Source organism: Lytechinus variegatus, chromosome 16, assembly GCF_018143015.1.
Source record: "Lytechinus variegatus isolate NC3 chromosome 16, Lvar_3.0, whole genome shotgun sequence".
Lineage (NCBI taxonomy): Eukaryota > Metazoa > Echinodermata > Echinoidea > Temnopleuroida > Toxopneustidae > Lytechinus > Lytechinus variegatus.
In genome coordinates, this window is record NC_054755.1 from 21,078,609 (window position 1) to 21,094,997 (window position 16,389).

The 16,389-nt window shown below is 35.9% G+C and overlaps 1 protein-coding gene across 3 annotated transcripts in view; it reads left to right on the forward strand.

Moving 5' to 3' along the window:
• Positions 1-16,389, forward strand: part of LOC121429554 (glycerophosphodiester phosphodiesterase domain-containing protein 5-like) — a 54,322-nt gene that overhangs the window by 12,531 nt on the left and 25,402 nt on the right. For all 3 annotated transcript variants that reach the window (XM_041626630.1, XM_041626633.1, XM_041626631.1), the window contains exons 2-11: positions 2,823-2,975; positions 4,926-5,029; positions 8,151-8,244; positions 9,265-9,324; positions 9,634-9,732; positions 10,739-10,832; positions 11,777-11,934; positions 12,922-13,007; positions 14,794-14,944; positions 15,432-15,659. In XM_041626630.1, the coding sequence (XP_041482564.1) occupies positions 2,877-2,975; positions 4,926-5,029; positions 8,151-8,244; positions 9,265-9,324; positions 9,634-9,732; positions 10,739-10,832; positions 11,777-11,934; positions 12,922-13,007; positions 14,794-14,944; positions 15,432-15,659 (1,173 nt within the window). In that variant the 5' untranslated portion in view covers positions 2,823-2,876. The remainder of the gene's footprint in view (positions 1-2,822; positions 2,976-4,925; positions 5,030-8,150; positions 8,245-9,264; positions 9,325-9,633; positions 9,733-10,738; positions 10,833-11,776; positions 11,935-12,921; positions 13,008-14,793; positions 14,945-15,431; positions 15,660-16,389) is intronic.

Below are 16,389 nucleotides of genomic sequence, written 5' to 3' on the forward strand. Positions count from 1 at the left end.
CACAAAAACGGTGTTAGCTAACACGATTGGTATTTTAGATCCCCAATTTTTGCGGTGTAGGAGATCTTGTAGCACTTTAATTTGACCAGATATCTGTTAAAACCTTGAATGATTCATTCATGTATCCAAATGAGTTGCACGCAGCAGACGTGATAGTCAATGAAGGGGATATTCTCTATCATGGCATGTCAAATGCAGCTTCTAAACACAGAAACTCGATGATTTTCAACCGATCAAAGCCCCCCCCCCCCCATATGCCCCACCTTTTTTCTTCTTTTCAACGGCCCCTGATAGATTTGACACTAGGTTTACAGTATAATGAGTTCTATTTGTCAGACCCGTCAAAATGAAACCTCTAATGTGATCTGCCAAAAATTTGTTATTTCCAATCTCATTGGACCTTGATCATGTTGCCTCATGTGACCCAAGGCCCAGAAAGAGAGAGTGGGGGGGGGGGGAGACTGGTTTATTATGGTGATTTCCAAAATGATCATAAAGGGAAATGGGAGAGTAAAGAAGAAAAATTGGGAGAAATTATTAACGAAGAGTAGGGAGAAAGAAAAGAGAGGCCCTCATGGCCATCCGAAGCAGAGGAGCAGTTGCCCCCAAGTAATTTTGAAAACTATTTTTTTTTACTGATATTTTTCACAAAGTTCATTAAAAGTATTCACGAAATCCTTCAGTTTCAGTTAACTATAATGCAAAAGTACTCTAACGACAAACTTGGTTGCTTCGCTCTCTCGCTAACAGTTTTTTCTTTAGAAAAAGTTTAGGCGCTTTGCCCCCCCCCCCGTAAGCGTACAGCCATGGAGGTCAGGATCATGATACTCCATTTTATCAATTTTAGAACGCAAATGATATCACTTAATAGGCCACATATTGCCCAGACCCTGTAAGAAAAAAACAAACAAACAAAAAAAACCTTGTGTTACCCCCGGGAGCAATATCCTGATAAACTGTCTGAATAATTAAGAGTGTTCCTCGTGTGAATAAATTAGCGATGAATAGCGGTCAACTTAATTCGAAACGATACCAAAGTGACAAGGGTGATTAATTTACGTAGGCCTCAAATTTCTTATCACAGTAAAACAGAAAGGGAAGTTATGGTATTGCCTGTAAGACAAACAGGAGAGGAAAAATGAACACTATGACCGCGACCAGCTTTGACGATTGAGCATAAATATACCATGAACCATGTTTTAAATATTTCATATTTGTAGACAGATATCATTCTTAGGAAGCTAGTTTCTGGAAATGAGTTATAAGGAAATAATGCAGGAAAAATTCAGTAATCAGTAATGGAAAGAGAATTATGTAACATTCGTCTGTGTGATATAAAATGAACACAGTACACAATGATGCTATCAATTTTCCTTCATCTTTCTATAAGGGGTTTGTCTGACAATTAATCATCTGCTCTTTGTAAGTACCAGCAAAAATAGCTACCTTGATTACACTCTTCGGAATTATCTAACAATTTTTTTTTCGATATTGATATTCTAAATAGTTAATTTCAAACTTCATATTAGCGTAATTAGTGTTATAGTACATAATAGGAGCAGAAATGCATTTACATAATAGGTTGGAAATATCATGTTTTATTTCCTCAAATCACACCGATGTTAAATTTCCAATCAGTCACTTTGTTTTTATATTGTGATTTATTTCTTCCTCCTGAAAACACAATAAATCATGCATGAGTAGTGAATGCAGATGTAAATATTATCGACATTTTTTGTTTCATCAAATTACACATAACTTATTGCCAGTGTAAGCTTAATAAAAATCATCTTACATCAATCAATAAAAGTGGTAATAGTGAAAAACAAAATCTCCATAACGTAACACCCCACACATAAACACACACGACACATAATTCTGACAGTGAAAACATTTACATAAGGTTGTTTTCCATGATTTTACCATTATTTATGGCTTTCAGACAAGGAAATTTGAAGGAAAGTGCTTATATAGTTCATAAATTTTACGATATCATTTTAAATCTACAACCGCCGTTTAAATAGCACATCCACGAACAAAACTATTCGCCCTGTAGTCTGCTGTGAGCTTGTCAAAGAAGTATTTTTGACAAAGAGTTTTTTTCCCCAGGGGGTTCCCAAAACCAAAGATGAATCATGTATTAAACTTGAAGAAGATGTCAGAACGTTTTTAGAAATTCGGTCGAGCTGTGCCCCCAACCGGGATTGTCTGTTAAAGTTTAAGCTCATGTACACTGTTGGAAATAATTTAAACAACGCTGTCTACTAGTTGAATCGCACAGTAGTTTAAAATCTTAAATAACAAAGTTTAATTTCAAATATTTAACTATGAATAAATTAAGCATGGTTGTTTAAGATTTTAAGCACTTGATTGAACTATCTAAACAACTATACTGTGCGATTCACATAGTAAACAGCGTTGTTTAAATTATTGTTAACTGTGTGCAGTTATGAGAACATTTCATTTGCATGACATTTGGAAATGCGAGTTTTTCCACCTTATATTACGCAGATTTAGTGTCAGGGAATATTATGGGGAGTGGGTCTAGCCGGTGAAACTCGTTATGGGTGGAATACCCCCTCCAAAAAAAAAACAATGCATACACGTCTTTCAGAAATAAGACGATGCGTTTGAAAAATTACACTGTCAATTCATCACTTTTCCTGGGGCCCTAAATTTTCTTTAAAAAAAATCTTAGAATGCAAAAATAGGTACCAAGGAGATAAACTAAATTTATTTTCATTTGTGATTTCTTTGATGCATGTGATATTTAAAAATGTGATCTATAAATAATCATAATCTTATTTTTCAATGTTTTGCAGTAATCTTTGACACGTCATCGATTGATCAAGAGTGACGTCACAAAGGTTACCACGATGGGCGGAGGCTGTTCGAGATGCTGCGCCAGCTGTGTATCGTGTTGCTATGGCTGCAGGAGGCACCGGTCGTACACACAAAAGATGACCACGAAAACGGTGAGAAATAACCCAAAATGAAAATAACTTCTTTCACCAACGATTGATGAATTTTATTCGCAGCGGACTGGGAACGATTTTTTTTTTGGGGGGGGGGGGCTGGATTGTATATATATATATATAAAAAAAAAAAGAGGGTTCGAACCAAAATGAAGATGGATAATTTGTTAACGAAAAATTTTACAAGCAAAAAAATGAAATGGAGAATGATTAAGGTATAATTCTACACTATTACCAGCAGGGGCGGGGGAGCTGCATGCCCAGAACAATTATTGGGGATGCCTCAGCCCCTCAGCACCCCAACACCCCCGCTTCCCAGGGCCATGGCTGTATGGTTACCATGGTTACGTGGACAGTTTGTCAGATCACGTGATAGAGATCACCATCAGTTGAAAAGTTGACACCCCCAAAATAATAATACACTTCGGCGATCAAACCTTAGAATTCCATGCACAAAGTACACTTATGGTTCGTTTTGAAACGCCCGAGTCGTAGCCGAGGGTGGTTGGACTGTATCGGAGGTTACCGAATGTAAATTAAATGATGTTCTCACAAGATGTTATGTATTGTTTTGTTTTCGATATCTTATAGATCAGGACGTCCATCTTTTTTTCACCGGTAATTATTTCGTATTGTCTTGACACTGTTTGGTGTTTAGTTTCAAGTATATGGTGTAATTATATAACACCAGATGATGCGATCCTCTCAATTTTCTTTGTAGTTATGATAATAGAAATTTCGATTCCTTCTTACAAAGTCTGGTGTCATTATCAAATATAATCTTTTCCTCGTGAAGATTCAGGATAGACTAACTTTACCCAGAGCCCTATTACGTATAAGACACCGCAAAACCCCAGGGGCCTGTTGCATAAAACTTTTTACCTGAGAAAACTCTGGTAAAAACTGAAAACTAAGGTTAGTCTGATATCTGCCATTGACTTTTACACAGGACAAAAACTCCGGTAAAAACAACCCGAGTTTTCTCAGGTAAAAAGTTTTATGCAACGGGCCCCAGATGTTGACCGGTGTACCATTCTCTGGTTTGGATTTACGAAGACTCCTCTAAACCAGTCTTTTACTCCGGTGGTTAGTTCATTACCTATGCGTGTTTAATATTACAACACCTTTGGTAATTACTTTCATACTCGCTGGTGTAATGATCAGTCTTCAGGGTGTAATTTCAACACTTTAGGTTTGTGGTCCCAATTTTTACAGTTCGATAATTTTGCGCCATTCAGCTGTCTCTTCCTTCATTCTGATTGGCTGTTTCAGAGTTTTATTTGTTACCATGGTATTTATAGTAGTTGTCATTGGTTGGCAAAGTTATTAACATTTTTGCAAGCTGGACCCTGGACTTAAGAATATCGGCAGAAAATGTGTGACCCGAGTTCTGACCCTTCATTTTGCAAGGAAACAACAACAACAACAGCAATACAAAAAAAGACACAATTCGCTTCGATAAATCCCACTAAAAGGCAAAGAGCTCTGTACCAGGAAGAGCTTCATTTATCCTATGTGAATTCTATTTTCAATGTGTTTGGAAAGCGATGTTTGTGAAAGAGTATATTATTGCGTTGCACATGCCTTTATTAGGCTCGTTAACTTCGGTACATTATTTATGGATTAAAGGAGCTTTAATCTTTCTTGTATATTTGTTCACATGACACATTTATTTTTACTTATCAGAAACGTAGAAAGTTGGCAATACGTATATGAGACAAACACGATAACCATGTCATGCATTACATAGAATTAAAGTGCAGAGTAGCGATGGGTCTTTATTGTTATTATCATAATCATCATAATCATAATTATTACCTTGTATAAATAATGTCTGCATGCTTATTCATGTATGTATGGGAATATATTTTACAATAACATGAATCATTTGTAACTTTGTGTTATGATGTCAATAAATTTATATTCAAATTATAATGTTTTTTCCCACAGGCGGAGCGCGTATGGTTTTGTGTGATGGCGTTCACATTCCTCGCTACACTTGCAAACATGTTCCTATGGGTTTCTTCCGATAACGACGCTGACAGTGTGAACGCGTGAGTATACCATTGTGAATAAAAGACTCAGTCTCGTATTCTGAACTCGGGCTTGATTAAAGCTCTGGTCTAAGGTTGTAGTTTAAAACTATGGAAAGCCAGATGATATGTAAATCTTTAACATTATAGGTTAATATTTTCACTCATAACTTGTTAGGAATAGTAACTAAATAATTTCCTTGACCTTGAAAGCACGAGGAAAGAGTCTAGTAAAAAGGAAACATAATATACTAAATGTTGACATTTTCAGTTCCCATGATATTGACAATACGGGTCATAGTCAATAAAAAATACTTTTATAGTCATATCTATATTTTGAAGAGGAAGTACGACAAAATATTGATGCTGGATCACCAACGTTGTTCTGATAAAAAAACACACGCAAAAAAAATCTTAGACTGGATGATCATCGTCAGATCTATTTGTAAATCCATAGTCGAATGAATGCAATAAAAGTTCTCATTAATGATGAGAGTGGTTCGTTGGGGGCGCTAAATAGAGTTAGACAGTTGTACTGTGTTCATGGTGTACTGCACCGGTTGCCGCCTGATTTGACCGTGGTCAATCTATGTTTTTCTTTTGTCAATTTATTACAACTGTTTTCATATCATGGATTGCTTTACATTTGCTAGTTGCTGGTGTGTTTTTTTTCAGTCAGATTATGGAGGGAGGGGGGGGGGTATTCTTTTGATTTAGAAGAAAAACTTGATTCACTGCAATCAGAAATATTTGTGTTGTACCATACATAAATTTGTCTACATAGTTTTTGTCTCACCTGCGAAGCAAAGTGAGACTATAGGCGCCGCTTTTCCGACGGCGGCGGCGGCGGCGGCGTCAACATCAAATCTTAACCTGAGGTTAAGTTTTTGAAATGACTAGTTCATGAAACTTGGCCATAAGGTTAATCAAGTATTACTAAACATCCTATTAGAGTTTCATGTCACATGACCAAGGTCAAAGGTCATTTAGGGTCAATGAACTTAGACCATGTTGGAGGAATCAACATCGAAATCTTAACCTGTGGTTAAGTTTTTGAAATGTCATCATAACTTAGAAAATATATGGACCTAGTTCATGAAACTTGGACATAAGGTTAATCAAGTATCACTGAACATCCTGCATGAGTTTCACGTCACATGACCAAGGTCAAAGGTCATTTAGGGTCAATGAACTTTGGCCGAATTGGGGATATCTGTTGAATTCCCATCATAACTTTGAAAGTTTATGGATCTGATTCATGAAACTTGGACATAATAGTAATCAAGCATCACTGAAAATTTTGTGCAAGTTTCAGGTCTCATGATTAAGGTCAAAGGTCATTTAGGGTCAATGAACTTTGGCCGAATCAGGGGTATCTGTTGAATTACCATCATAACTTTGATAGTTTATTGGTCTAGTTCATTAAACTTGGACATTAGAGTAATCAAGTATCACTGAACATCCTGTGCACGTTTCAGGTCACATGACCAAGGTCAAAGGTCAATGAACTTTGGCCGAATTGGGTGTATCTGTTGAATTACCATCATAACTTTGAAAGTTTATGGATCTGATTCATGAAACTTGTACATAAGAGTAATCAAGTATCACTGAATATCCTGTTTGAGTTTCAGGTCACATGATCAAGGTCAAAGGTCATGTAAGGTCAATGAACTTTGGCCATGTTGGGGTTTTTTTGTGAATCTCTGTAAGTTTATTGGTCTAGTTCATAAAAAGTGGACATAAGAGTAACCATGTATCACTGAACATCTTGTGCGAGTTAGAGTAGTATTCAAAGTCAGCACTGCTGCTATATTGAACCGCGTGATGCAGGTGAGACGGCCAGAGGCATTCCACTTGTTAATATCAACATCACCTGCGTATGCATTGTGTGCGAACTGTGACTTGAGTCGTCGTTGGCAGTCCGCTGTAGTATGTGCCGCGAGTCGTCCGTGGCGGGCAAAGAGTTATAGGTTGCACAACATTCTTTACCTAAAACATTCATTAAAATGCATTTCCGCGTCATATCGACTCTGCACTCATCAAGTTTGAGCCATGTCCTTCCGAAATTTCCTTTCCTTTGAACCCAAATGAAAAAAAAAGCAAAGGACCGTTAGTCTTTATTTATACTTTGAGAAATTAAATATTTCCATCAAAGCATGCCTGTCTGCCTGAGGAAGTTGGTGAATTTGGCGGATGTACACTTAATGCAATAACGACTTTAGGGTAGAAATTAGAGCGGTTTGGTGACGTCAATTTTAGCATGACGTCACAATGCTACAGGACAAGGCCATGAAAGAAACCACGGAAGTGCCGGAATACGTTTTATATTTCATTGATGAATCTACATTTTTTGAAATATATTTTAGGCATCTAAAGATCTATTAATGGGTTCATGTCTAGTGACATTCCACATTGCATTTTCCGCTCATTCAATTTGTCAAATAAAATTATGCAATCAGTCATATAAGCCCCACAGTCACCGAATTGGTTTATTTTTATGAGATTTATACAATTTAAAAGAAACACGATGAGGAATTCATGAAATTGAAGGAAACAAAGAATCTTCATACCATACGAAAATTTATCACCCCCCCCCCTTTTGAAATTTCAGCTCAATATTATTTCCCTTTTTATCTTAATTCAATTCGTTGCATTGGACACGAGGTAGTACAATAAGAATTTAACATAGTTAAGATTGCATTACCTTTATAGTCTAAAATGCTTCATAATATATGACTTTCCTTGAGAGAAATTAATTTACACTGCAAAACTCCGGTGTTGATTTAACACCAGCCCGTAATCTATATATGTCCACACCACAGAAGTCTTAAACAACACTGGTGTCGTTTTGGTCTATCACCAGATATGTGTTTATGCAACACCAATTAGTATTAAAACAACATCGGCTTGATTCCAAACTGGTGTTGTTTCAATACTTCTCTGGTGTGAACATAAATATATAGATTCAGGGCTGGTGTTAAATCAACACCGGAGTTTCTGTAGTGTAGAGAGACACAAATTAATGACAGATGGTGCTTACACCTGAAACACCAAGCAAGACATTTACTCTCTTTTTGGGGGGGGGTGAGGGGCGGCAGTTCGATTTATTGTTTTTCTTTCCCCAAATTTCTTTTTTATACAGGGGTTTCTGGAAGTCGACAGGAGTATGGTTCCCATTCTATTTTACATTTCAGATCATCTCTTACGTAACATTTGCTTACGTCATGCTCCTTATGGTAAGTACACCTTGAAACAAAAATTATTCTTTATACTAAAACAGAAACAAAAAAAGTTCAAATTAGCATCCGCGAAAGGCAACATTCGATCTCGTTAGCGTATTGCGTGCAATCTTGTGCCAAAATTGCATCTTTTGTTTCTATTTCTGCATCCGCTTGCACCGTTAAAGTTGCAACCTCGCACCACTTAAGGTGCGTTAATATTATTGCATTGAAAGGGTGCAAATTCGTACCTTTCATAAAAAAGTGTAGTAGCCTACAGCTCTACAACCGAAAATAGTGCAAAATGTTGTACCCAACTACACATTTAAAGGTACATCAAGTTTTTCAGGGTGCACAGTTGCACCCCAGACATTTTTTTTCATGACGTTGCATTTGAAGGGTTCAAAATTGTATCTCTTTTTTTTTGCATCCCAATGATTATGGACAATTTGTATGCTCCTAGTTCCAACGTCTGTTACATGCATATGTCCGGTTAGCAAAATTGATTACCTTTTAATGGACATTCTTTAGACGTCTGATACATAGCAAAACACAGTTTACTAAAATTTAATCCATTAATGTTTTCTATACGAACCTTACAGTATTGTTTAACAGTATTTACAGTCATACTTAATTTATTGAGAATTAAATGTCAAAAATTATTCGTTGTTGTCTAAGATTTTTTTAAAACCGTTTAAACGACTGTTTAAACAACTACTGTAAGGTTCATGCAGTAAACAGCGTAAGTCCCGTAAGTGTTTTTTTTGGGGGAACTGACATCACTTTAACTGTTTGCGTTGATGAAGGCTCTCGTCACGAAAGCAAAAGGTCGCCCTCTCTCGACATTGATGATGTGGGTCTTTCGAATACCCCCGACGATGACATGCGAACACCTTTAGCAATATCAAAGTGTTATCTTCAACTTAAAAAATCTCTCCTTCTTTATAAATACCTTTATCATTTTTATTATCGAACATTATTTGATTTTTGTGTGTTAGAAATGATTTATGATTCATATTCTCTCTATTCATTTGATAGTTATTTGGATTTCTACACATGGCGCTGGTGGAAAGACTTCAATTACACATGATACATAAGGTTTGTATTATTTTATTAACACAGCTATTCATTTATTCAAAAGAAATAAGAAGATTATTAGAGCAAGAAAAGGAAAAAGAAAAATAGTAAAAAGGAAGAAGAAGAAGAAGAAAAAGAAGAAGAAGAAGAAGAGGAGGAAGAGGAAAAGGAGGAAGATAAAGTATAAGAAGACGAAAGGGTGAGCAGAAAAACAAGAATAGGAAAACATAGCAATATCGACAGAACAAAACGGGAACGATGCAAACAACAATAATATACCTTTTTCAGAACAAAATAATTATCAAAGTCTATTTTTTTTAATGATTCCAGATCGGTGTTGTGATGTCGCTTGTGATGACGATAACTCTCCTTGTCTTTGTCAGCATTCGATTACGTCATCTTTGGCATTTTGTTCCAGAACTTCTGGAGGTATGGTATGCCGAATATTTTGAATCCATTACCTGAAACATATTAACATTGATGTTGTCCAGCGATAAATCATCTCACGAATTCGTTGAAAAAAATCTTTTGGGACCTTGGATAAAAAGATTGACTTCAAAGTTCTAACCCTAATAACTTTTCAAGCTTGAATTTCTAAAGATATGAAATTTGTATTTATAGTATTATCAAAACAAGGCTTTCCAGTATCACCATTATTTGGTACACAGCAAAAACTGTGGTGTTAACCGGTGTACATAGAGGACCACATCAGTTATTTTACACCGGTGTTAAATTGGTGGTGTTAGTTTTACACCTATAGGTAATATTACAACAGGGGGCGACCGTTTTCTACGGGAAAGAACACAGTGTTTCACAGTGTGTTCCACAGTCAGTGTGCCACAGTGTGTTCACAGTGTGGAACGCAAGGTGAGCAAGGACGTTGCGTACGGATGCTCGCTGTAGGGGACGGTCTTTCTGAGCATTTCAAGGGTGTGAATCACATATTCACAAAGTCATCTATGTGAACACGCTGTAAACAGCCACACTGCTGAAGTGTCCACAGTGTGCAAATATCTCCACACTGTTAAATTTGAGCATTTTAACAGTGTGAATAATATTCTCACATAGTCCACTATATGAGAATTTTATGTGACATTGTGTTCTTTCCAGGTGGGTGTTTCATAAAGCTGCACAACTTTACGCACTACTGGAACATGACTTTATAGGTGCTAAGTCAGCTACATAGGGATAGTGTGGCACAAGAGAGGGTCACCAGTCGTTCGTAAAGTTACCAGTCGTCCGTAAAGTCTTGGGTAACTTTACGAACAGCTTTATGAAACACCCACCTGGAGGATTATGTCGTCCCCTCCCCTCCCGCAAATCAAAATGATTACGGCGTCACTCCTAAAGAAGGATGATAACGTAACAATGTTGGGCAAATAAAAATATTGTTTCGTTCATTATTTTTCTTCTGTCTTTACATTACATTATCCAGTACATCGGACCTTTCCTTCAGTTGGTAGCCGTTGCCTTTCTGACCATCATGAGTTGGTTTGTTGCCGGAAGTCTAAGCACGCTGCAGAGAAGAGGTTCGTATCTGCCCTTGTTCCACAAACCTTTATCATATCATAAATCATAATGCATCCCAATATTTACAAAGAATACAAATTTCGTATCAGTGTCAAGTTTAAGCCACTGTTACAAGCTGCTGAAATCACTGGCGGATCGGGGGGGGGGGGGGTGGCAAAGCCGGCCCGTGCGCCCCCCCCCTTGAGAGGCACAATTAAAATTTAATTTGTAATGTAAAAAATGCCGTTAAAACAGAAGTGTGCCCCTCCCCCTTTTGAAAGTGAAGACCTATTTCTTTGTTTTTGTTTCTTGTAAATTTTTTCTTCCGGAAAATGTGCCCCCCCCCTTGAAAATACTGGATGGTGCGATTTCATTGTTCAAACACAAATTTGCCAATCTGGTATTCCTTATTGACTATATAAGGACATAATGAGTCACATTTTTGGAGGGTCGGGAAGGGGTGATGTTTTCAGAAACCCTTCCTCCTCTCATTACGCCAGTGACAAGATTAACATTTAAAAATAAAAATATTTTCAGAAAAAAAAAATCATTTTGTAACAAATAGATATGCCGTACTCATCCATTGAGTGTAACTTTGACAAGGTGTTTATCTACATTTGTTACTCTACACTCAGGTGTAGTAAATGTGTACCTCGGAGGAAGGATTCCTTGAATGCTGAGCGTCTGATAAGAGAAGTCGTTTTAAGGCCGGGGTAATAGATACAGGGGCCGCGGTATGGTTTTCAAAGTGGGAGGCTGAGCCAAAAGTGGGGGCTGACCATGCTAAAAATCACAACCATGGTCATTTTTACGTTTGTTGTACACGGTTTTGGAAAAAAAGTGGGGGGGGGGGGTTGAAGCCCCACCCACCACCCTCCAGCCCCGCGGTTCCACGGCCCCTAAGATATGCAGTACATCAAAACAAAATGATGCATATGGTCATTATCATATCATTTTCTTTCAGCTGGTATTCCGTTTCGTGATGCCTCATTTTGGTATTTCTTGGTCCTGATTGGTCTATACATTACGCCGATTTTCATCGAATCACCTTGCATTATGACGCAACATCATGAAGACAATCCGCCCAAGCCACTCCTCTTTGCTCACAGAGGCGCGGAAGAGGTAGGTTTCGTACATGCATAGAGATTTATCAGTACATCTCTTTGGTTTCGTGTGAATTACAGTTGTGTGTAATTTTGTGTGAGTTTCAAGCGGTGTTTACTGATTGGCTAACCCAGCAGTGACGTCATGATTCCTGTCGCCCAATCACGTTTTACCATTATGTAGCAGCATGGTGACAACCGAAGCCCCCTTGATTAATGCACAGAAGAGGAATGCATATATGTCCTTACATAAAATGTCTATCCATCATTGGCGGCGGAAGCCAAAATTTTTAGGAGGGGACAACCCAAAAATTTTTGACAAGCCAAAAAAAAAGGTTCTCAACCCAAAAATTTTAGGGGGGACGTAGGAAAATAAATTGACAAGCAAAAAAAAAAAAAAGGTCATCAACAACAAATTTAGGGGGGACCGTCCCCCCCTCCTCAAATTTAGGGGGGGGCACGTCCCCCCCGCTTCCGCCGCCTATGCTATCCATTTCAAAATTTGAATTGCACATAATGTTTATTACATTAATTTTATTCCTTTGAGATTGGTGGAAATATTATGTGTTTGTTACACCAAACATAATTCAATATTATTCAAAATAATTCAATATTTCCACTTTTCAACCAGTCACTGACCACAGCACGTGTATCATTGTTTAATATTCTGGACCAAGACATCAGAAGAACGAAATTTTATTTTGTTGGCCTGCTTTCTCTTCGGGATAAATTGTGAAGTATGACAAATCCATTTAAAAAAAAATCGAGTTTGCAACTTTGATTTGAAAAAAAGAAAAGAGGAACAATCATACACTTGTGCTGAAATAACGGTTCTAAAATATGAAATTATCCAGTAATCAATTATGAAATGTATGTACTAATTATGAAAAAGACATCAAAATAATGTCAAAGTTAACCTGCTTTGGATCTGAGAATTCAGCAACATAAAAAGGACTTATATTTGTATCGCATGAGTTTTCTTTCTGTTTGTATTTTTCCAATCTAGATTGCTCCCGAAAACACAAATATTTCCTTCATGATCGCATTAGATGACTACGATGCATATGGGATAAAAACAGATGTCAGAATAAGGTAACATGATCGTTTATTATTTATTCATTTATTTGTTTATTTATTTATTTAAACATATTTATTCAGGTACAAAAGATCAGTATAAAACTGTTTTTCATCAATGACCTGATGAAAACAAAGAACAACATAAATCATCATATCATGTACATGAAAATAAAGTCAAAATCTAAGTCAAAGATAATGATTGGTAGCATAAATACACAAATATTTTTACTTAAATTATAATATGAATCAAACTGAAATATTTAAGTTTTCGAAAGGGAACAATTAATAAATATAAAGCTACTAATTGTATAATTTATTCACTGATAAAAACAATGAAATGATAGCAATGAATTAATTATAGCATTATAGATAATCGAGTGAAACAATGACAATCAGTTATAAATAAATGTCTATAACTATTAAATATCAGAGGGTTAAGATCATTACAAATAATAGCAATAACCTGACATCAATGTTAAAGAGGAATATTATTATTATTATCATTATCATCGTGGTATTATAATGATTATTTTCATCGTATTCCTCAAGTGGCCTATCGCCGGGGTGGCGTTCATGGGTGTGCAGATAATCAAAATGAAAGGAAACAAAATAATAGTTTTAAATATGAGATTCTTTACAAAATAACCAAAGAAAAAAATGATATGAACAATCGCCGAATTGACTGATTTTCCGATAATTTTTTTCATAAACGAGGGGTATTGAGATATTGGAAGGGTGTAAGAAGCAAATGTTTTAACTGGTTTGTTTTTATTACGGTACAATATTTTCGAGCGAGTAAAGCGATCGAGCCCCAGAACTGATAATTTTTTAATATTATTTGTCAATTTTTAATAACTTTGGCATGCAAGAAGAGTCGAAATCTTTCTGTCAGATGTTTAAAGGAAATATGATTAAAGGTCAAGTCAACCTCAGAAATGTGTTCATTTGAATCAATAGAGAAAAATCAGACAAGCACAATGCTGAAAATTTCATCAAAATCGGATGTAAAATAAGAGAGTTATGACATTTCAAAGTATCGCTTATTTTTAACAAAATAGTTATATGAAGTTACATCCAAATGAGAGAGTCGATGATGTCACTCACTCACTATTTCTTTTGTTTTTTATTGTTTGAATTATACAATATTTCAATTTTTATGAATGTGATGATTAGGACCTCCTTGCCTGAAGCACAAAATGTTAAAATAGTGGAATTACACGTGTTCAGGGAGGAATGAATCTTCATTTCACATGACAATGACGAGAAGATAAAATATTTCCTATATCATATAATAAAATACAAAATAAATAGTGAGTGGTGATGTCATCAGTTCCCTCATTAGCATACCGACCGAGATGTGCATATAGCTGTTTTGTGAAATGAAGCGAAACTTTTAAATGTCATAACTTTCTTATTTTACTTCCGATTTTGATGAAATTTTCAATGTTATGCTTGTTCATTTTTTTCTCTTTTTATTCAAATCAAGTTTTTGTTTGGGTGGGCTTGTCCTTTAATGTCATGTGTTTTGATAGCTCTTTCATATTTATGCATTCGTGGAGCAAAGCTTTGTCATTCGTTTACACAACTACTTTATATATTTTTTCCATTTTCTAAAATTCGTAGGTGTTTGTTGACCATATTTATGCAACTTGTTATTTATTCTTTAATGACTGATGTATATTTGGATACATCATTAATGTCAATTAACATCGTACTTGTTTTGATTTAAATACTCATCTCACATTACGATGTTTTTCGGGTTATTGGCTTAACAGTTTTCTTTCCTTTTTTTGTTTAACAGTTTTGATGGTGTCCCATATGTTTTCCACGACGAGATCCTTACTCGAACCACAAATGCCATCGATACTTTCCCCGAGAACTACCGCCAGCCCGCAGACATGTTTACCATGGATGAACTAAGGGAGCTAGACGCGGGATCATGGTTTGCTAGGGTAAACATCTTTGAAATAACAGATCTTGAAAATATAAAAGAAAATTATTTTACTTTTATTTCAAAATCTGTTATTTTTTTGTTCTAATTTCAGAAAAAACAGAGAATAATCAGAAGAAGGAGAGAGAAATGGAAAAGACAAAGAAGAATGAGAAAAAGAATATAAAGTAGAAGAAGTTTGATATCCCTTTTAAGTAATACGTCTTTTGGTTTATGAATAACAAAATGTTTGTCTGATTTAAGTTTTGAAAGGCAAAGTTTGAATTTTCAGCATTAATGTGTATTTATATTGAAAAATATTTGTTTTAATTCTTGAAGGACAGTCCTTGTTATCGCTTCGAAAAAAAACTGCGTCTTTTGACGTTTGAATAACAATTTTTTTCTGAATCTTAAAAGGCAAAATATAATATCTCTGAATTATTTTATCAATGCGTGTTTAAAGTTAGAAATATTTTTTTTATCCGATTTTGTTTTCTTTTTATCCATAGAAAAAACCTTTCTTGACCGCATGGTTCATATCTGACGAGGAAAAGGAAGAATTCAGCCAGCAAGGAATCCTAACAATGGTTGAAATGTTTGAGCTCGTTCTCGCCCGCAAGAAATCTCTCCTCTTCGATCTACGACCGCCCCCTAGCGAGCATCCGTACGCAACGTCCTGGCTCAACACAACGATCGATGTCATAACAACGGAGATCGGGCTTGATCCAAGTGAATTCGTAAGATATTTTTTTTCCATTCTAAATCTACGGAAGGTCTAAGGAATAGGTGCCATCTAATTGATGATGTGGCGAGATATTTCCTCTTACCATGTCGACAAAATATTCTTATTATGTCGACAAGGTGAAATACATTATCTTGCCTTATATCGACGTGGCGAGATACGTCTTCTCGGGAAGTCGAAATTGACTTATGGCAGTTTTTTGTTTATACGGTGAGGTAGATGTCTTGCCAAGTCGACTTACAAAAAGCTTGATGTCGTCATTAGGAATTAATATATCTTAATCGACTAATATATCTTGTTATGTCGACAATAACTTTTTTATAAGTGGACTTGGCAAGATAATGTATCTCGCTCTGTCGAAATAATTTTTCATACGTCGACTTTGAAGATAATGTATCTCGCCATGTCGGCATATGTCTTTTTATAAGTCACTTTGACGAGATACATTTTCTCACCATGTCAACATTATAATAAGGATATCATGTCGACTTGTCAAGATAAAGTTTCTAACAATGTTGAATTCAAATCTTTTCAGATTTAGAAATAAATACTTCCATGATTCAAATTAAATTCAACAATCGGCTGGTCACAATTCACAACCGCTTTGGAATTATTTTGAATCCTTGGAATATAGAGTGTGTTTTTCGACCTGTTAATTTCACAAATTTTATTCAATTTCACCCAATTCTTATCAAAGCCTTGTATACTTACATAATTTTTTATAT